Source organism: Anguilla rostrata, chromosome 9, assembly GCF_018555375.3.
Source record: "Anguilla rostrata isolate EN2019 chromosome 9, ASM1855537v3, whole genome shotgun sequence".
Taxonomy (NCBI): domain Eukaryota; kingdom Metazoa; phylum Chordata; class Actinopteri; order Anguilliformes; family Anguillidae; genus Anguilla; species Anguilla rostrata.
This window is the reverse complement of record NC_057941.1, coordinates 17,865,169-17,887,300: the sequence shown is the minus strand read 5'-3', so window position 1 is coordinate 17,887,300 and position 22,132 is coordinate 17,865,169. Positions and strand designations below refer to the sequence as shown.

Sequence of the window (22,132 nt, the reverse complement as noted above, 5' to 3'; positions counted from 1 at the left end):
GTGGTGTGTCGCCTGGAGAAACAGCCTGAAATAAAGCTACACCTGGAATTCACAAGAAAACAGAAGAGTGTGCGACTTCATAATGGACAGGAAATGATTCAATTCCCATCTGGGACACCCTTAGCTCTGTGTGTGTGTGTGTGTGTGTGTGTGTGTGTTTGTGTTTGTGTGTGTGTGTGTGTGCGCGTGTGCTGGGCAGTAGTTTACAGACCTCTCTCTGCTGGGGTTGTCTGAGGTTTGCTGTCCTTCACTGGGCTTTGAGAATGATTCATGCTAGTTATTGTAGATTAAATCGATGTTTCACAGTGAGTGGGTCATAAACTTCCCTCACTTGTGCTGTCTGTAAAGACGAGTCATTGTAAGCCTCCATTTTTATCAGTCTCCTCCCACAGTGTTTATAAGATCTGTAGCAAGGTCCAAGCAACCCCTCCCCCACACACAGTGTCTGCATTCCTAGGACCTGACGCTAATGCATCAATGAGTTCACTTCACTGTTGCCTGAAGAGTAACCAGCCATCTGCCATTAAAAGCCTCATAAATTAGCTGCTTATTTGTCTTGCTGATACCGAGTCAAAGCTGCTATTTCTTTCAGTGTGAATTTGTTGTGCTGATATACATTATATGTCTGCAGTGTGTAATTCTATTAGATATGTGCAGTGTGCATGTGCTGTGTGGATGTACATTTGATTTGTACATGGTGAATGTAGAGTGTGCATGTACATTAGATATGCACATTGAAGAATTAGATATGTTCAGTGTGAACTGGATACATGTTAGATATATACAGTTTTGTGCTGTGTGGACATAATATGTAATAGATATGTGCTGAGTGAAAATGCATGAAAATGTTAGACCATCATGAGTATATACTGTACTGCACAGTTGGGTGCCCAGTTTCAGGTTACAGATGAACAAGTCCATACATTTGCCCTGTCCCACTAGAGATACTTGCAGAGTGATGATACTGATGTCATCAGCAGGTGTCAGAAGTGTCAGAGGATGGGCAGCTGAAGCAGGAGGTCACCCGTATTGAGGAAGAGAGGATCCAGGTGCTAAACAACATGGAGGAGCTGGAACAGAAGATCAAAGACTTGGATAACCAGATGGAAGAGTCCATCCGTGAGGTGTGTGTGTGTGTACATCGTTGGGTGTAATGGGAGGGAATCAAATCCCATCGTTTAGATGGCTGTAATGGGACTAAATATAAGATTAAATTATGGCCAGAGTGACCAGAGTATGACCCATCATCGATGTAGTCACCGCTTCCGTTTCTTAATTTCTACATTGGCCTCTCTGTCCCCGTCCCTGTCTCTCTCTTGCTATGTGCCCATTTTTAAAGTACTTTTCAGTCCCAAGTTTTTTTGCAGGTCTCAGAAAAACAATTTAGAAAAGACATCCTGTAGACCTCCTCCATCGGGACGAAATTTATTTTGTGTAATTTTCTCCAATTATCTCCAACAATTGATTGGCCGTTGTTATCCCCAGTATGGTGGTGAGAACTGCTACAGCTGGAGCAAGGCAAACACAGCACTGATTGTTTATGTTGAGGGTAAGCGCCTAGCCTTTTGTGAACTTTCGTAATTGCTCCCGGCCAGCCCTTTTTGATCATGCTGTCCAGCTGGCCAGACTCAGGGTGACATCTTTCAGTTACTGTTTACACCGCACATCTGCAGACATCACCTCAGTGCGGTTCCACACAGACCTGCTGGGCACTGTACTGCTGTAGCTGCTCTGACTTATGGGCCTGAGGTTGTCAGTCAGCTCAACAATTTGTAGAATAGTACAATTGACATAAATGCATTCTAATTCCACCTGCTTACAGCGTTATTTTATGGAATCGTGTTGTGCCATTGCTGTCATATTGATCTAACCTTCCCCCCCGTCCAGATGGAGGTTGAGCGTGCCCTTCTAGAAGGAGAGCAGGATGCTGAGGTGGCCCAGTTGCAGCAGGAGAAGGAGGTCCTTGATCAGCTGAAGGAGAAGATGACAGAAATGGAGAAGAATGTACAGGAGAAAAAGTCCCAGGTCACTATAGCTGCACCCCCATTGCCAATTCTTCCTCCCACACAGAGGCCAATATACAGCAATATCACAACAACAGCTGTTTGCTGGGCTAAGCTTTATCTCTCCAGGCTGTGAGAGAAAGGAGAAGCCATTTTCCTTGGTTTGGAAGATTAGATTTCCTTTTGTTTGTCTCTGTATTTTAGTCTGGCTTTTTCTGGTGAATTCTTAAAGAGACCTTTGCACTATTGTTTTGCTGTGCTTTTGGTGAAGCATGGGTTTGCTTTTTGCTGTATTTTGATGAGGCATGGGTGCCATTACAGGTCATTGAGTGTGAGATTATATGAAACATGTCATAATGCATTGGGAAGGCTGGGTATGTGCTGGAGGATTTAAGGGTCAGGAGTTTCTCTGCTTTCTTCCTCTTCCTTGTCATGCCCCTCCTCGCGCTTCCTCACTAACGCTTGCCCCAGGCTTGCTCTAGCACTAAACAGTCCGCTCTCCTGTGTGTGTGTTCTCTGTGTGTCCGAAATGCTGTATAGGAGAAAGCACAGCTCGATGCTGAAAGAGAAAAGGTAGAGAGGCTGGCAGAGCAGGTCTCTGAACAGAAGACCCAGCTGGACACCTGTCCCGAGGCACTCAAGGAGCAGCTCCAGCAGCAACTGTCCAGGGTCAGTGGCTCCAGGCCCCTCCTCCTCTTCCTTTAGCTGTCATACCTGTCTGCTCATACCGTGAGTGCCTTTAATCTCCTCTTGCTGTCCTACCATTGTACTCTGGCTCTGGTGCTGTCTTACCTGTGTACTTACCCTGTCAGTGGCTCTTTTCTGCCTCTTTCTGTAGTTATCATTCCTCTATACTCATACTGTCATCCCTCCAGCCTCCTCTGTTTTTCACTGCCCATGAATCCATCCTCCAAGGGTCAGAAGCTCCAAGCTGTCTTTAGTGGACTAATTTTGTTAAATCAGAGTGTGTAGTAGGTCTGAAGCTTCTATCTTTGTATTTGATTGTAGTTAGCTAACCCTAGATATGGCAGAGGTCCTGACTTAAAAAGTGGGTCAGCAGGTCCACAAAATAAGGGCTGTACATTTTAAACACTTTATAGTGAAGAAACTGTAGCACTATTGTCCACTTACATAGTATACTAGTGAGCCTCCTTGCTCTTGTTTACTGTACATGACACTTTATGCTGATGACCTTTCTGTATTTTCATATCCGTAGCTTTGTTTTGCTACACTAAGGCTCTTGAAAATGATGATTCACTATTGTCCTGTTTCAGGTATATCACACATGACCTGGGAATGATATACTGCTGATTGACAGTTGGGTTTGAAGGTTATTGCTGTTGTGTTTGTGAAGTAGCACGCTGATGGCCTGGTGTTGTGTTGCTTTGTGGTCTTTTTTCTTTTTGATTTTGTGAGCTTTGTTAGGCCCAGTGTACACCAAGCCAATGATTCTGTGGCACATTTTATCTACGCGCATGGTCCTTGAGGGTCCATTTGGATCTCAGGAACAGAAATAGTGATTTTTGGGTTATCCTTAAATGGGAGTGAAAATTTCCATGAAATCTTTCTTGGTTGAAGGTTTGATATTTTTGATTCACTTTTATTTTATGTTATCTTTTGTAACATTGTTTTTCTCAGCAAGATTGTGCCTCTCAAACCCTCTACCTTATCATCTATCCATCCAAATATTTTTTGAAAATCTTTTCACAAAATAAACAAAAATATGAAACAACATAAAGACTGAAGATGAACATAAAGATGAAGCAAATGAGTAACCAAAGTATTGTTTTGTGTTCAGTTTCTGTACATCAACTTCCCAGTATGGAGTGGTACACCACACCTCACCCTCAGGCCCCACCTACTGTATCCCCTACCCAACAAATGCCTCCCATCTCTGATTGGCTCACGGTGGGAGTTCTGGATTCTGTATGTGTAGTTTTTCATTGTAGTTCTAGTTGCTGACAGCCAGCATGTCAGTACTTATTGGTTTTGTGTACTCTACCCTTGTTTTTAAGTTGCAATGTGTTTTGTTGTATTTTTGTGTGAACCAATATCATCGTGGTGAACTGGTCAAAACTCTTCCTGGTTGATGTTTAAACTTTTTTTTTTTGAAATGATTGGTTAATTATAGGTAAAATGACTAATTGCCGATGACAATATACTATACTCATGTACATTCTTCATAATCAGGCAATATATAACTGTAGAATGCCCCTTATCAGACCCCCAAAAGCAAACCAACTGTGTTTACGGTGCTGACAGGGAGACAGAAAGGTTTGATAAAGAGACGGTGCTATTGGCCTAATACTGCACAGTTGCAATCATTTACTGAGTTGAAATAGCATTATGTAAACCTTAGGTTTTCCACATACAGTGTAATCATGTTTGGAGTTATTGGAAAGCCAATATCATGGGGAGTAAGTTGGTGTCATTCATGGCATAGTACTGTGGGCGCCGAGGAAAAAATCTTGGAACACCATTCAAAAGTGAACTCATCTGTAACCTGCAAAAAGTGATGCAGGTTACGGATGAGTCAGTAGCTAGTTGTGTTACAAAGATTAACCTGCTTTGATAGGTTTACAGTGATAGTGCAAGCAGAGTCATTGATGTTACTGCTGTTTTGTTGTGATTGTCTTTCTTTGATGATTTGGGGTTTTCTTTGATCCCTGGTTATATAAATGATCTCCTGCACGCCATTCGCGTATAGCCATTCCACTAGACTTACATTATGCACCATTGTATATTGCCATTATTGAACATACTGTATAATAAATTGCATTCCCTTTAACCTGCCATTCCTCTTTGACTCTAAACCACTACCCACCTAGTGGTTTTAAGGTCCTAACACATTGAACTCAGGATATCTGCACCCCAGCATCATTGGTCTATACACCAGTGCCATTGCAGGATACACATAGTATGCTTGTGGGTTACACAAGCCAGAGGCACGTCCATGTCTAGACAGTGATCCGTATAGAGCACTTTCAAACATAGCGGCATGATGTGGCAAGTTTTCTGTGGCCAGATCAAACCTGGACTGGGCCTGGTCTGACATGAGCATGTCCCCCCAGGATACAGACACCCTGGAGGTGGAGAAGAAACGGTTTGAGGATCTGGAATTCCAAAAGCTGGAGCAGGAGAGCCATCAGGACGAGGAGAAGGAGACGATGACACAGCAGCTGCTCAAAGAGATCGCGGAGTACCAGCGCAGCACCGTCACACGCAAGGTAACGCCATTACACGCCAGCCCACCACATGATTCGTCTCATGCCAAGTAAGTGCACACCGTAACATTGCCCACCACATGCCTATCACGTGGAGGGTACTGCATACAAGTTACACTGCACTTGTGACACAGAAGCTTGTCACGCAATTTATAGTGTTTGCATTTGTGTTTGTTTTCTGTATCGGGTGTGTGTGTATGTATGAGAGAGAGAGACAGAGAACAAGGATTCACAAAAGCATCAGCACTAAATAGCTCATTTAAACTTTCTTTATGCATGCATCTGAGCCTGTGTGTTTGTATGTATGTGTGTCTCATAGAGCTTTTGTCCCCTCCCTTAGGAGAGACTTATGACCCTTAAGAAACAATCCACCCAGATTAGCCAGCAATCTCAAAGGGAGAAAGACAGCTTCCTGAAGGAGAGGAGCAACCTGCTGATGATGCTGCAGCGGGTATGAGAGAAAAACATTGCACTTTCAGAGGTGCTGCTGGGAAATGAAGTTTGTGCAAAGTGGTCTCTAAAAGTATGACTTCACATTTTTTTATCCTCTAAATTAGTGGTGTCAAAAACCTGTCCTGGTAGGCCGCAGGGTCTTTAGGTTATTGTGTTTTCCTTTCAAGCCAGTTAACGTCTTAAGAATGAAGTGTGTGGACTCTTTAGCCGATAAACAGCTAAAAAGAATCACTGGTGCTGAAACACGCCAAAAACCAGCTGACACTGCGGCCCTCTGGGACCTATATTCTAAGCCTATCCCCAGGGCTTTATAGCTCACAAGGGCCATGTGTCTATGTGGCCTAACTGGGCCGGTCTCTGCCTTGCAGGAGAAAGAGAACCTGGAGGCTCTGGAAAAGAAGTACACAGACCTCACCGGGGGGCAAAGCTTCCCAAACAACCCCATCAGCATGAAAGAGGTATGATCGTCACCTCAGGTCCACATAACAGTTTAGGAGTTGCCATATTAGTTGCATGAGTGTGTGAGTGAGGATGAGATCTCTTTGTGTGTTTTGCCGTGTGTGTGTTCACACGTGTGGAGGAGGGAGGGGAAAGGATGAAAAAGAGAGCTAGAGAATGATTTTAATTTTGATTTGGTCACCCCCCTTCATTGTCCCTGCAGCACTTCCGAACCCTGGAGGAAAGGAAGAGGTCAGGGAAGGAGGAGGGGTCCCAGATGAGTGACACGCTGCCTCGCAAGAAGATCCAGCCATCTGCCTCGCCCCATTTCAGCAACGCCACTCTGGGGCGCAGCATCACCCCCAAAGTAAGGGAAGCAGAAGACCAGGCCTCAACAGGGGAGGCCCTAAAACAGAGGCACAAAGACTCAGCCATTTCAATTTGCCACATTTCAGCTCAGTCAGTGTACAAACATACATATTCAATTCCAGTACAGCCAGTAGAGAGAACCTTTATGGTTAAATATTCCACCTACAGAATAAAATGGAGAGGTTGCTGTTGACATCTCAGGTTTCAAACATTACACTACTGGCAAGTAGATCTCCATTTATATATAAAAAATTATGCTAATGTCTCACTTTTCACCCCTTTCAACCAGTTTATCCCAGTAAAGCACTATTATGCATTAGCTTTTAATAAAGTAGTTCAGTAAAAAATGAAAAAATCTAGTTGCAACCAAACTGAACTATGATGGCTATTGTTTTGATTTGAGTATAAACAATTCATAATACTATATGAAGTTCACGCAGCAATAGTGCTTAGTCATTTCTGTGCAGTGTACAGCAGAAATCTGTCCAGTTACAGTGCTTCAGGCTAGCAGCCATTTTTAGTCAGATGTCTTTTATCATGCAGTCACAGTTTGGAATAGCCCTCTTCCAAGCTGGAAGAAAAGGCAGCCCCACCCCCTTTGGTAGTCACAGCTCATAAGCAACCAGGGATCATGAGACAAACTGAATTGCATTAAATGTGCTGCTTGTAGAAGGTGGCAACCTAGCCTTAGTTTTGGAGTCTGATCACATAATATGTTCTAGAATCTTGCAAATGAGAATGAAGAGCCAGACCAGTAATTAATAAATAAAGCGATTTCACTTCCAAAAACATTTCCAAGAAGAATACATGTGATCTGGTTTTAACACAGGGGTATTTCACAATACCACATGCTGGAATCCTCAAGCTTTTGCTTGTCTGTCTTGCATATGTTTTTTTTGGTTTTTTTTTTGCACACGGACAGGAAGTATGTCTGTTTCTCTTGCACACAAGCCCACTTGAAATAGTATTGTGCACGGTTGTATGCCAGTGTGTCTGTTCTGACTGACTGTGGTTGGGTCTGTTCCTCACGCAGGTCCACATGCCCCTATCTCAGAGCTCAAGCTGTGGAAGCGTCCTGCCCCGTGCCCTCACTATATCCCCCAAGGATCTGGACCACCGACACATGCACAAGGGTGAGCCACCGCAGTGACATAGACTGCTTAATCATTCCATCCTTTTGGGTTGTCCCGTTCTTTTTAAACAGGGAATCGGTTAGTTAATTGATAGGACATTCGCATTTTAATCTAGTGTCATTCATTTTATAACTCATATTTAACACATTCTCAAAGCAATCTATGTTTAAATTATGGCATATTCGGATACTCGTTCTGTCTAGAAGATTGTTGGATGTAGTCTGAATTCTGTGTTTTCATCCAGCTAGCAAATTATGCTTGACCCAACACAAGCCTGATTATTGTTTCCCATCTTACCTGAATTAAGAGTCCAACTGACTTGAACCAATGTTAATCTTTTTTTTCCCCCAAATCAGTTGCCTTCCTGTTTTTCCTTGCTTTCTCTGTAATTCATCAGCCCTTAGTCTTGAAAGTACTTTTTTATCTGCATTTTCAATTAATGCTAAGCCTATTCGATACACATTTCATTTAGACATATTTTCAGAATAAAGTGACCTGAGCTAAATTATGTACTGAGGCAAATAAAACAGTGCACTTTTTAGCAACCACGACAACTACAGCAAAATTAGTGCTATTTTAATCATTTGCATTCAAAATTAATTCACATAGTTTCATACTTTTTCAACACGAGCTGTGGGCTGAGGCATCCACAGTCAGTGTGTTCTTGTGTTCAGTCTTTCTTGTGTTGTCATTTTTGTTTCTAAGCTATTTTGTACATTTTGCTCTCTGCACATCTAAAGGTATGTTTTGTTTTTGGCAATTACCAGATCCATGTTTTTCACATTTTCTTCTGGATTGTTCATCACACCATCACATTTCACTGGAAAAGTTTTCTTTTCTCAGTTTCCGGTTTGTCTACATGTAAACAGCATGTCCTCCTGTTCTAATTTAGTGTGAGAAATGTCCAAGAATTATTAAAGCACAGCAAGAATATCCAAGTGACTTGATTGTTTGCCTTGAAATATCGGAAGCTTCTGGGTAACTCGGTAGTTATAGCCAGAAGCACAGGCAAGGCCCTGTATCCTAGAACTGGCTAGCTGGAGTCTAGGTCATTATCTGAATATGGTCAGTCAGGATCAACAGGACACCATTGGTGGATTTGAGGTAGCCAAGGTTTTTGAGGTTATGACTGCATCAGTGCCCTTCCAGTAATTGGTGTACCCTTCCTGCATACAGAGCTAGCGCCCCTATAGCACTAATTTGCAGGAGAGTGTATCTGGGGAATGCACATGCTCCTTTTGTAGTGCTTCCTCTTTAGGTGTGGTTGCTGTGGCGACAACACAGGCGTAGTACAGTTGCTGATTCCAGCTGAGACAGAAATTGGGCGTGGCCTGCACTGATACCAAAAGCTTAAAAATAATTTACCCCCAGCTTTGCTAGAAGCCACATTTACTGTCTGGAAATGACAAGTTTGTATACAGTATCACGCCTCTGCTTGAGTCTTCAGTAATTAGGTTACCAAAGGGACCCGCATGAATGTATGGTGACAGGTGGCATTCGGTCCATCAAAGCTTGTCATTTTGCTCGACATCTAGCCGGCTTGGTGCAGCGTCCTTTGTTGAGTATGGACCCATGGGGTTTGATGTTAAAAGCTTTTTTTATGAGCTTATACTGAGAGATCAGTCAAACAAAGGCTGATCCTTTTGTTTTTCACAACACAATGTGTCCCTTAATTGTGCTGCATACGTACGTGTGTGTGTGTGTGTATGTCTGTGTGTGAGTGTGTCCATGTGTATGTGTGTGCACGTACGTGTGTATGTCCGTGTTTGTGTGTGTGTTTGAATCACTCAACCGATTCAGACGACCGTTGATCCTAGCTTGGAGTGTAATTACATCAGAAGACGGGAAGTGCAATCAATGATTCTGCCATCAGAATCTTTGATCTCCTTTAGCTACCCCAGTAGTTAAAGGAGTGGTGCTTCGAGCATATGGGAGTGGCTGCATTTGTACAGTAACTACAGAGCTGAATAAGACGAGACACCTAAGAGCTGCCCTATGTCTTCTGAAAAATCTGGATAGATGATACGTGATTGAGCACAACATCTGTCCCCTTTGAAGGGAGTAGGAGTTTGGCTCTCCTGTGGTTAGAATGGTCAGAGCCCGTCTGTGTGAGAGCGGTCGGAACAGATAATGATTCCCCCTGAGACTGTAGGAGTTCAGCATTCCTCTCTAATTGTGTGGAGGCGAGGGGAATAGTATCATTCCTCTGACTTTTGAAGGTCCGGCGACCGTGTGTAATTACTCCAGTGGCGGTGTGAATATATGAGTTGCAGGCAAAGGTATCGGGTGATTACTTTGAGATTTAGTAGTTTTGTAGCTGATATGTAATTTGTAATGTGTTAGTTGTCTTATTGTATGGTTGTGTGAAATGCTGTAGTAGTTTTTCATTCTGGAAGTCTCTGGAGGGGATCATCAGAGGGGCGGGTACTCTCTGGCCCACATAGTCTGATAGTATCTGAGTTCCTGTCTCAAGCATCCTTTCCCTCACCCTCACCCATTTTGGGACACAGAACTACACTTTCCAGGAATAGGACTCTCATTTTGGATTATTCTGGCCTGTTAGAGGGATCTAATTCTGGAACATTCTGAGCAGGGATAGGGTTCTCATTTTGGGACTTTCTGACCAGTAATGGGGCTCTAATTGAAACACTTTGACTGGTGATTGAGACTGCTCTTTATAACAGTGCATGACAGTGGCAGGGTTTGGAATGGAATGAACGGGACCTGGTCTCTTGGTTTTCGTATTTGAGAGGAGGTGTGGTATGGAGACTGAGAAGCTGATCACATAGCTGCACAGTCAGGTAAAGCTCTCAGTTGGTTCTGGCGGTTGACTGAGATGTCTGGTAGCAAGGGTGACGTCTATCCAGGGATCTTCTGTATCCACTCTCCTTTCTCCTGAACTCTCTCTTTTTGTCTCTCTTTCTCATTCTCTTGTCTCACACCTTTTCTTGGTCCTTCAGGCTATACACAGCTCTACCTGAATGAGGAGCTCAGGCAGAGGCAGAGACTAAGCGATCTGAGCAGCAGGACTGTCTCCGAATCCAATGTTTACCTGGATTCACTGCACTGCCGGGACAATGGACATGCCTTTGACACCCTGAGCATGGATAGCTCTGACAGCATGGAGACCAGCATCTCTGCCTGCTCTCCTGACAATGTGTCCAGGTGAGTACTGGGCCCTCGGTTTTTATTTTGGGGATTACTATACCAATCCCATGCTTTATAATATAAATATTTCTGAACATACAAACTGTTTGATTAACATTACACTTACTGATTATAAATGGGCTTCTGTGCCTTCTTGGTGATATTGCACTATATTATATTACTGAGACTAACATTGATGTTCTCTGTTCTTCACTACTTTATCACTCTGGACAAGTGCGTCTGCCTGTTAATTATAATGTCATGTAACGTATGAGTATGGCTCACTGTAAAATGTTCAGTGCATTATGTCATGTACTATGTAGAAAAGAGAGTTCAGTTTGCCAAGAATACTTTGTTTGGATGAACCAAGCTATCATTCAAAAGAGGACAGCTTGGTAATGCTGTTTTTAAGAATTTGAGCCAAGAATAGTTTGTTTGGATGAGCCACGCTGTCATTCAAAAGAGGACAGCTTTAGCCTATATCTGTGATGTCTAACCACTGTGACTGGGATTGATCTTAAAATTGAATTAAGTTAACATCTTTGTTCAATGCTCAGATATTTTGGTATAAGAATGTCTAAGAGGTCAGGTTGCCTTGTTATACTGCTGGTAATTATATTCCTCTGTTTCATCCACTCCCTCTGCATTGCAATGGGGTGAATCTTTAAATGGTCTTATCAGCTATCACTTTGAACTTTTTGTGGTTGTGAGAGAGCATATCCTTGTCTTTGATAATGGTGTGCTGGTTATCTTTGTCTTCTAGTAAGAGAGCAATGTTTACTCACTAAATGTGCTGAAAACACTAGCAGTAAGAACAATTATCTGCCTGGGTAATTGTATTCTTGGGTGAGAGAGGCTTTCCTGTCTGTGATAATTATATATTGTCTTAGGAATTGTAGTTCCAACTACAGTGGTGGTATTCTAATGAGAGTTCTCCGCTAAATTGTATTGAATTTAATTTAGAAGTTCAGTGCACTATGCCTGTTCATTGTAATTATATTATTGTGCAAGAAAAGGACTTGCTGTCTGTTGTGAAGATATTCTTGTGAGAGACAGGGTTCCTGTTCCAGTTCTGTTTGTTTGTGGAGGGATAGAGCTGTTCTGGGCCTCACAGTAGGATATCGTAGCTCACAGGAAAGTTGAGCCATGCGGATTGTCAGAAGAGGGAAAGGTGACACCAGTGACCTCGGGGCGAGGAGGTTCCTTTGGCCCAGTTGTGGAGGGGGGAAGGGGGGTTAATGTGTTTCACCAGGAACCGGTCAGCCCTTGCTTTACTTACGTATTCTAACAGTTCCATTCAACAGCTACAGCAACAAGCTCCTGTTCTAGCTAACTCACCATAGTGGGTGTAGCACTGAATTCTTTCTTTTCCAGTGTTACATGAATTGTGTAGACTGAGAAATTCTGGCAGACAGCGTTAGTCAGCCAATTTTTAAGCTCAGGGCCAACTTTCAGAATTTAGGGGGGGAACAGTTATTTCACACAAACATCACTGTAGGTTTTTTCCTGGCAATAAAGCTGGATTTATAAGTCTCATTTCTTACCATAAATGGGTCTGTAAAAAGTTCCCAGTGTTCTGAAGCTCTTACACTGCCACCTGCTGTCTGTTCACCAGGTGCCACCATTGAATGAAATTCTCATTAAAATCCGTTTTAGGTTTTTAAAATTATTTCACAAAGAGTAAAAAGTGCCGCAGTTTGGTGTTTGATTATTAAGTGATGGAGCATGTAGGATTTGCCTGAGAGGCTAGACAGCAGAATGTTTGCGTCCAGTATGAGCAGTGATTTTTGTGGGAGCTAACACCATGGGATAGGTTTGCAGTTTGGAGGGGGAGATCAGGTTTCAGGTAGAGGGAGGACTGGAGTGAGCAGCAGTTGGCTTCCTTTTCTTTGTGGGCCTCTAAACTGTTAGTTCTAGGTACTTTAGTGCTGTTAATGCATTCTCTCTTTCACCCCAGTAGCCACCACAGATACCCATCACCCAAGGTGTGATGTTCTACAGTATGTATGTATGTGTGATACAGACTTACAAATGCCCACACACACACGCACGCATGAATAGTTCCCTCACATCGTTGACAAACGAGTTCATGCAGGCACGCACACACACTCGCATATTACGTACTATTCTATCATTGTGTTTACAGCTGGACACACAGATTTGAGATTCAGATAGAAAAGCGTGGGTCTTTCCACTGCGAGGGGACATAAGAATGTATGTGGACAGTGGGGGAGGGGTAATTGGAAGCATCCTGTTTGGATGTAGGGAGGTGGACGGAAAAAGGCTTCATGTTTCATTTGAAGTTGAAATAAAATCCCGATTCCGTTCTTAGCTCTATGCTTGGGCTCTGCCGGAGTTTCATTGTTTGTTGGTGTGCTATCTTGTACAGAACTCCACAAGGATCACAGTTTTTCATTTTTTTTCTCCACTCTGAGGATGGTTTTGGGATAACCGTGCAGGGGAAATACAGGGGAGATGTCTGTTTGGTCTGTGTCGAGGAGCTCAGAGTAGCTCAGAGGGCTTGCCCACCCAGTGCACCGTGTGCTGGAGGATAATAAAAACCTGCCCTCTGACAAATGCTGCGTCTTTCCTGTCTCTTTGGGCCCGATCAGTGCCAGCATGTCCAACATGATCAAGATGGAGGAGATGGAGAGGCTGCTGAGGGAAGCCCAGGCCGAGAAGCACCGGCTCCTCGAGCACCGGGTACCAAGCCAGATCTCACACACTCATCATCTCACACTATCATATCAGAACCGTGCCTGCATAAGTCTGTGTACACCAGGAATCATTCAATTTCACTTCACGGTGGATTGCTAAATTCCTTTTTAAATGTGGCTCGATTATGAGCCTTCTTATTAACACCACAACTTACATGGAGGGTCTCTGAGTAACTTCAAGTCTCAAAACACAAATCTGATTATTACATCTGTTTTTATAGATGTATGTTTAATGTTTTTTAGTTTTTTTTTGTTATTTAAGCATGATTGATTTCTCTCTCACTACTGAGAATAAAAATAGCAGGAGAACAGAGATGTGTGTGTGACCTGTGTTTGAACTCAGTCACCTAGCACGCATGTCTCACATGGTACCTAATGACAGAGAGTATTCAATAACATATGATCAGCTTTTTAACCTATCATACGCGTGGTTCTTGCTGAAATCTCTCTTGTGTGTCCAGTTTTTTTTTTTTTTTCTTTTTTTTCTCTCAGAACAGGCTCATCTGAACATGACCACACTTATCAACATGTGTACATAATTTATATTTGTTGGGTGTGTGTTTTTGTGTATGTGTATGCATGTTTTTTTGTTGTTTGTATTTTTGTGTGGGCAGTCGTGTCTGTATTTTTATGCCTGTGTACGTGCCATGTACTGTGTGTAAGTGTCATGTAAATGTATGGTGGTTGTTGGAATATTTTTCTGTATGATCTATATGTTTACAGTGTGTTTATTTGCATGTGGGTTTGGTTGTGAGAGTATATTCATGTGTGTATGTAGCGTGTCCCATGTATTTGTGCGCATATTTGTATGAGAGTGTTCCTGTCCCTGACTCCCCTCTGTGTGGCGCCCCCTACAGGAGCGTGAGATGGAAGTGCGCAGGCAGGCGCTGGAGGAGGAGCGGAGGCGCAGGGAGGACTTGGAGAAACGTCTGCAGGAGGAGACCAGCAGGAGGCAGAAACTCATCGAGAGAGAAGTGAAGCTTCGCGAGAAACAGAGAGCTCAGGTAAGAGGAGTCCCATTCACTTCGCTTAAAGTAAGAAAGGCTATTAGAGTATATTAATATTAGAATATATTGTCTGCTTTTGGGAAACCGTGATATATGTTCCAGAACACACTTTTAGTACTCTGTAACTGGGAAGTACGGAAAGTTGACGTTTTTACATTACATTACATTACAGGCATTTGGCAGACGCTCTTATCCAGAGCGACGTACAACAAAGTGTATAACCATAACCAGGAACAAGTGTGTCGACAACCCTAGAGAGAAGTACCGTTCCAAGTTCAGGGAACAACCGCATAGTTTAACTTGGACCCTGTAGGTTAATCTGATTAGCACTAACACAAACAAGAACAGCAACAACGCAGTCTATGCAAAAAATACAAGCAGTATTTAAGACAGGAGTGCGTTAACTACGTCAACTAAGAAACAACTACCTATTTACAACCCTAAGCTTACAGTCAATTTAGAGATTGCAGGGAGGTAGGGAGGGATGGGGAGAGGTGCAGCCTGAAGAGGTGAGTCTTCAGTTGTCGCTTGAAGGTCGTCAGGGTCTCAGCTGTTCTGTCCTCCACGGGAAGGTCATTCCACCATTGTGGGGCCAGAACAGGCAGGAGACGTGATCGGGAAGCGCAAGTGCGAAGTGCGAGCGGGAGGTGCCAGGCGTCCTGAAGTAGCGGAACGGAGGGGTCTGGCTGGCATGTAGGGTTTGAAGATCACTAGTTTTGAAACACTAAATTCATTAAGTGAGATGGGAACAAAATAGAAAGAAAAATAGGTGTTCACGTTTCACGTATCATTGCTTTAATGATATGGGGTCTACCTAGCTACATAGTTCTTGTGATACAAGAAAATAAATTACAGATGTTAAATTATTTAACAAGCATTTGACACAACTTTAAATAAAAATTGTACAATTCCACAAGTTTAAACAATATTTTACAGAATTGCAAAATATACTTTAATGTATCTTTTATAAGCTAGTAAACAAGTGTAAATTATAAAATAACTGCTGGCCATGGTCAGCATTGGCATGATCAGGATTTGATACCAGCCCCTGGGGCCCATCCATGCACTTAGAACAGTGCCTTAGAAGGATGAGCCCCCCAGCATCCTTAAAAAGACCGCTGAGAGGTACAGGAAAGGGCAAAAGAGGGCAGAGAAATGCAACATTATGTCTGTGGAACGATGAGCTATATCTGTACCTGCTGTCTGATTTTGGACCCCTCCTCTCACATCTCAGTCCCGGCCACTGACCCGGTACCTCCCGGTCAGGAAGGACGACTTTGACCTTCGCGCTCACATCGAGTCTGCCGGACACAATACAGACACGTGCTACCACGTTTCACTGACTGAGAAGACCTGCCGTGGTTTCCTAGTCAAGATGGGTGGCAAGATCAAGACCTGGAAGAAGCGTTGGTTTGTCTTTGATCGCAACCGCCGGACCCTGTCTTATTACTCAGGTACTATTATGGTCTTTAACCTGGTCTAACATACTACCAAAAGGCAAAGAATGCCATTTCCGCCTCTGATTATTTGATCCAAAATTCAGATCTACCCATTTTGGTGGAGGAAAATCTTTTTTAAACACCCCAGCTGTATCTCAGCAATGCAACATTTCCCAGTTAAATCAAAAGGAAGTGAATAATGGAACAGAAATGCATAACGAGCTGGTCAAGTTATAAAAGATAAGCAATGAGTCATAGCAATGAGTGTGGTGAGGCCTTGTAGACAGGTGTTCCATTATGACATCACTGGATCTATATGTTTTTCTGCAGATAAGCATGAGGCCAAGATGAAGGGAGTCATCTACTTCCAAGCTATCGAAGAAGTGTATTACGACCACTTAAAGAACGCTCACAAGGTAAGATGTGGATGCGCACCCCTGTCTCATGCATCAGTCCACTGGGGCAGTGCTGGGGAAGAACCTCTGCATTGTCACACTGACTACATTTTCGGTGAGAAGACAGTTCAGAATCTGTGAATTTCAAATGTGTCGAGTGTGCGCAGTTCAATATTCTATTCACATTCTTGGTTTACAAGTCTATGTACTTGAAGCAAGCTGCAGCATTTAAGCATGAAGCCAGCAATTTTTACATTTTAAACTGCATGACAGGGTAACCTCGAACTACCTGTATGCTAGTACATACCACCTTTTTACCTGCATAACAAGAATCGTCCCTTATTTTTGCATGTAAATGACAAGGCATGAACGAAGTCAAGCATAATAAGGTCAAACATGCAAAATATACTGAGTAATCTACAGTCCAGAAGCACAGAGGAAGAGTGAGTCTCCTCTGGTGAATGGCAAACTTTTCGATACAGAGATTAACTGGAGATGGAATATATTAAAATATCAGCAAGAATTTGGATATTTATTGTATATTTTGAAGTATTTAGGTTATCTGCTAAATGAATGTTGATAATATCTCTGTAGTGTTATACTTCAGTATAAGGGCAGTATGTTCCATTTCAGTGAGGATAGTGAGATACTCAGTCAGATGTACAGGGTTAAATTGGCCTTCTGATGCTTTCTGTGAAGTGTTTTCGTCTGCTAAAAATGGCTGTCCTGTCTTTGGAGGTGGCAGCCAGTATTTCTCTATTTTATTGTATTGCAAAAAATATGAAAATGGGCACAAACACTTGCTAAAGGAGTCCAATCTGATGACGAAACGGAAGGAAATCGGACACTCACACATGCAGCAGATGTAAATGTAAACACAAAACTTATTACACCTTTACTGATATTAATTTAGTCAGCCTACCTATAACATTTATAGATGTTACATTAAGAATACGGTAATTTAATTGAGCTGCTTGCATTAGAAATGCTTTAATATTTGGTCTGCTTAATGAATATCACCACATTGACTGTGAAACCATGCTTCTGTCTTAGTCTCTCAACCTGAATAGTATATCAGACAAATCTGGGTTTATAAAATAATGTTAAAATTGCATCTTAAAATCATTTGGATTTTCAAGTCATGTCATATTGAAGCAAATATGTACTGAACCCTACAGATATAACACTGCAGAACAATCTTTATAGAAATGATACTATAGACCTTACAGATGAAAGGAAATAAACCAGAGAAAACGGAGTGGCATTGCTGTGTTTTGCTGTGCATTAATTTAGTACTGCTGCCGCCCCCCTGTGGCTTCACTGTGTATTCTCACTCTCTCCAGAGCCCCAACCCATCCCTGACATTCAGCGTGAAGACGCACGACCGTGTTTATTACATGGTGGCCCCGTCTCCTGAAGCCATGCGCATCTGGATGGACGTGATTGTGACTGGGGCCGAGGGGTACACCCATTTTCTGGTGTAAGCTTTCCTAGTCGCTGTTTACTCTCTGGACCGCCACTCACCAGAGAGGAAGTTTCGCAGTGCCCCAAAAGTAATGGATGACCATCTCAATACTGGGCACAACCTTTGCTTGTGACCTCTTTTTGATATTTTTTTTTTCTTTGATGTTATCCATGATGTTATTCTAGTGCCTTATCTCCTTTGTTAGAATTATTATGTGCTTTGAGGATCCGTGCCAAAGCAGATGGGGTGTTCTGAAACTTTCAGAACATTTTCACCTCAGAACAAAGAGACTGAATCATGTTGTCATGTGCTATGCCCTCAGTGAAAAAGAATGGTGCCAGCGACAGACTGTGATGCCACTGGGTTTAAAGAAGGATTATTGCACACCCTGGATGTGTTTGATCACACATGTTGGTTAATTTTGTATAGCCGCAGTGATGATGATTATTAATGTGTGTGTACGGACAGGAGCGTCACCACTGTGACATGAACCGGTCCTTTTTGTTGATGTGACTCATTTCATGTTTAACAGGAAGTGAGGAATGAGTCATCATCGCAGTAGAACGCTCTTTATAAAAGTGCTTTATCTTCCTGTAAGTGATAACTGAGTTGTGTGTTTGTGGTGGATTGTGTATGCCACAGTAAATGTTTTTCACAAGCACAATAATAGCATTTTGAGGACTAGACTTGCACAGAAAAAGATGCCCATTGCACATTGTTTTAACAGTCCCTCTATCAGTGCTTTGGGTACCAGTGGCCATATCTTTTCCTTTTTGCTCAATATGTCGCACTGTTTGCATTACTGAACAGAACAGTGTTGACAGTAGTATTGAATGCTGTTTTCATCTATGAATATCTCTCGTACGACTTTTCTGCAGTGTAATGCTGTTGTATTTTTGTATACAATAGTTTTTCGACAGTAGATTCTACTCTTATCAATTTCAATAGTAACTGAAGGCTCTCCCATGAGCTGCTGGCAGGAATAATGAACTATCTGCCAAGAGGGAAAGCGCGTGTGTGTGTGTGTGTGTGTGTGTGCGTGCGCGCGCGTGCATGTGTGTGTGCTTGTGCATGCGAGAGAGAGCGAGTGAGAGAGAGAGAGAGAGGTGTGTTTGTGTGTCTTTACATCTAAGATACCTATTATTGAACCCTGTGGGGGGGTGTGTGTGTGTGTTTGTGTGCGCGCATGCGTGTGTGTTTGTGCGCGCGCATGCGTGTGTGTTTGTGCATGTGCATGCGTGTGTGTGTGTGTTTGTGCGTGCAAGAGAGAGAAAGAGAGAGAGAGAGAGGTGTGTGTTTGTGTGTCTATACATCTAAGTTACCTTTTATTGAACCCCGTGGGGTAATTTGTCCTCTGCATTTGACCCATCCTAGTTACTTAGGAGCAGTGGGCCGCCGCAGTGCCCAGGGACCAACTCCAGTTCTGAAACCAGTGCCTTGATCGAGGGTAATAGCAGGAGTATACCTAACCTGACATATCTATACACAGGAATTGTCTCCTGTACTTTTACCATGTCTTAGGATTCTCCATATTTTTATATATAAACCATATAATTTCATATACCTCTATAATAACCAGGTAATGTTAGTAGAATATTTGTAAATGTCAGTTTTATATATTGACATAATGAAATGGAAAATATTTAAATTTTCTTAAATCTTGCCTTAAATGTCTGATGTATAGACATTCCTCCCTGTTATCCCAGAGTGAGTTTAAACACAATGGTGGAAGGGATGTTTGGTTAGGAAAATTCTGACTGTGGGTTCAATGGTACGTCAAGCTAGTGTATACACTACAGTCTGACCAGCGATTGGTGGTTTGTTCCATCTCAGTGTCATCTTAATACGAGAATTACACACTGTCATTGCTATCTTCATTCTTGCTCAGGGGTGGATAACCTGGAGGGCCAGTGTGTATGCTGGTTTTTGTTTACCAAATTAGGCACAGGTACCAACTCTGGTTCACTTGTAGAAGACACAGTCTTCAACTGTCAATCCCTGAGCTTACAAATGCTCATTTAAATTGTCAGACCATGTAAATGTCTGGGCTTTTTATAATAATTTTTGCATGAAATCCAGAAGCTGGTATGGCCCTCTTGTTCCACCCCTCATCCAGCTCATTTTAAAATCTCAGTCCATTGCCCTGTGATTGTATTCATTCAGTCTTAATGTGCTCTGTTGAAAACTTGCTAATAGCCACCAACAGAGTTTCCAGTTTGATGATGATGATGATGGTGATGATAAGGATAAGGATGATGATAAGAGTAAGGTTGCATTGTGTATGCTTGTAACCAGGCAGCACAGGGCTAATCTCTCTGCCTAAGCAGCTGTGTGCTGGAGAGAGATCATATTTTGCTCCTGCTCCTGCCCCTGAATATGATCTGTGAAGATGGTTCTGGCTGCACATGTCTCTTTCATATCATCAGTATTGAAAATGTTATTTTACTATTTGAAAACCTTTTAAAATGAAATTATTGGCTTTTATTACTGTATTTATGCTGTTTATCTTGCATGTTTTTGTAATTATTTTTTTATAATTTGATACAGAACATTTTCACACAGCAAAATCAACTTCAATGGTGTAAAATCAACACAAATAGACTGAAGACTAAAAAACATATTGTCCCTATTGTTGATTTCACTCTGATAGAGTTGATTATACACTAAAAATTCACCACCGCAGCAAAATTTACATGTTCCTTTCAGTGGGTTATTCTGTTTTATGTCCTCAATAACCCCCATATGAAGGCACTAAGGTGTTAAAATGTTTGTAATACAGTAATACATCAATAAATGAGGTATAATTTTACAGTGTGACTTTCCTTTCCCTTCCCCATATGCACTTCCTTTGTCAAAAGATGCATTAACCATCAAAACTCTCTCTCAGGTAGATGTGGTAAATCAGGAATCCCTTTAACTGCTCTTTAAACCTCTCAAGTCCATAATCCTTCATCTGCAGCCCATGTTTGTGTTTTACAGAGCAGCAATCCAGCAAACACATCAACCCCCATTTTTTCTACATTACATTACAGGCATTTAGCAGACGCTCTTATCCAGAGCGACTTACACAACTTTTTACATAGCACTTTACACATTGTATCCATTTATACAGCTGGATATATACTGAAGCAATGCAGGTTAAGTACCTTGCTCAAGGGTACAACGGCAGTGTCCTTACCCGGGAATCGAACCTACGACCTTTCGGTTACAAGCGCAGTTCCTTACCCACTGTGCCACACTCCGTCCCTCTACAACTCAGTTCTACAACTGCAATGACTGTTTCTACTGTTATATTTTGCAGCTACTTTGCCTTTTTAAAGACCTGGCCCATGTAGCTAGGTATGAAGATAATTTTTTTCTTTAGAAAGAGAAAACATTCATATTGCACTGGTTTTCCCATTGAATTAGATCCTGACCTTTTGTGCATATCGGTTTCTATCTGCGCTGAGATCTCAACCGCACGACAGCAAAATGTAAAGACTGTCCCATGAGCTCAAATGGCAAGACACACTGAAATGAATAGTTAATGTTGGGTATGCATTAACCGTTGTGTGGGTGTGCTTTCCAACAACAGCATCCCATTAAAGTAACCTCAAGTAATGACCATCTTGCGGTCACAGCCAATTTGTGCGGATGTCTTGGTGCCTTGGATACGATGATTTTCTGCGTTGTTTTTACTTTCTCGGGTGACTTTGTTTTCCCCTTAAATGTCTCTGTTAATCAGTTACCCGGCTGTAGCCTGATTGTGGAGCATTTAGCTAATGTTTATACATTGAGTTGCTCTTGTCAACGGTTGGATAGAAGCACTAAGTGAGGGTATAAACTGCTATATTCAATGAAGGGGTCTGTTGTTTTGATGCCAGGTTTAATAAGGTGCCCAATATGGGCGGAATGTAATTGGAGCAATTCAAACCTACAGGTTCCTTTTGAAATCTAGTTGTATAGAAGTGAGAGAGCCATCATTCAGAGGCAAAATTAAGCAAGTGTATATTGTATAACCTGAATTTATTTTTAGTTTTGATATTTTTATTTCGTTTTCATCTTTAGATCAGCTGACAAATTATGGGCCTATTGGGTGTTTATGGGGACATTTCTCTTTGGTTTTAGTGTATTGAGCTGAGGATTGTATATCCACTGTGCCTTCCTTAAAATCTGAATTGTATAAATACCCACACTGGAGAGATTCAAGATCACATGCAATAACGCAGCCAGTTAATCATTCACATAAGGTTAATGCACTTACCCTCATACAGAATATTGGCCAGATTACGCCAACTTGTTTTAAACCTTAATTAATTTTGTTGTTGCTTTAAGCCCTTGTCGTGAGAAGGATGTGAGAAGA

General features: G+C 42.2%; 1 protein-coding gene across 4 annotated transcripts in view; it reads left to right on the top strand.

The window, feature by feature from the left end:
* LOC135263131 (pleckstrin homology-like domain family B member 2) overlaps window positions 1-20,599 on the top strand; it is a 44,597-nt gene extending 23,998 nt beyond the window's left edge. For 2 of the 4 annotated variants that reach the window (XM_064350785.1, XM_064350788.1), the window contains 14 exons: window positions 978-1,124; window positions 1,888-2,025; window positions 2,544-2,672; window positions 5,075-5,230; window positions 5,568-5,678; window positions 6,049-6,138; window positions 6,342-6,485; window positions 7,521-7,620; window positions 10,581-10,785; window positions 13,380-13,470; window positions 14,342-14,488; window positions 15,726-15,945; window positions 16,261-16,346; window positions 17,669-20,599. In XM_064350785.1, the coding sequence (XP_064206855.1) occupies window positions 978-1,124; window positions 1,888-2,025; window positions 2,544-2,672; window positions 5,075-5,230; window positions 5,568-5,678; window positions 6,049-6,138; window positions 6,342-6,485; window positions 7,521-7,620; window positions 10,581-10,785; window positions 13,380-13,470; window positions 14,342-14,488; window positions 15,726-15,945; window positions 16,261-16,346; window positions 17,669-17,809 (1,905 nt within the window). In that variant the 3' untranslated portion in view covers window positions 17,810-20,599. The remainder of the gene's footprint in view (window positions 1-977; window positions 1,125-1,887; window positions 2,026-2,543; window positions 2,673-5,074; window positions 5,231-5,567; window positions 5,679-6,048; window positions 6,139-6,341; window positions 6,486-7,520; window positions 7,621-10,580; window positions 10,786-13,379; window positions 13,471-14,341; window positions 14,489-15,725; window positions 15,946-16,260; window positions 16,347-17,668) is intronic. The other 2 variants (XM_064350786.1, XM_064350787.1) reach the window with 2 other exon arrangements.
* Window positions 20,600-22,132: the final 1,533 nt, after the last annotated feature.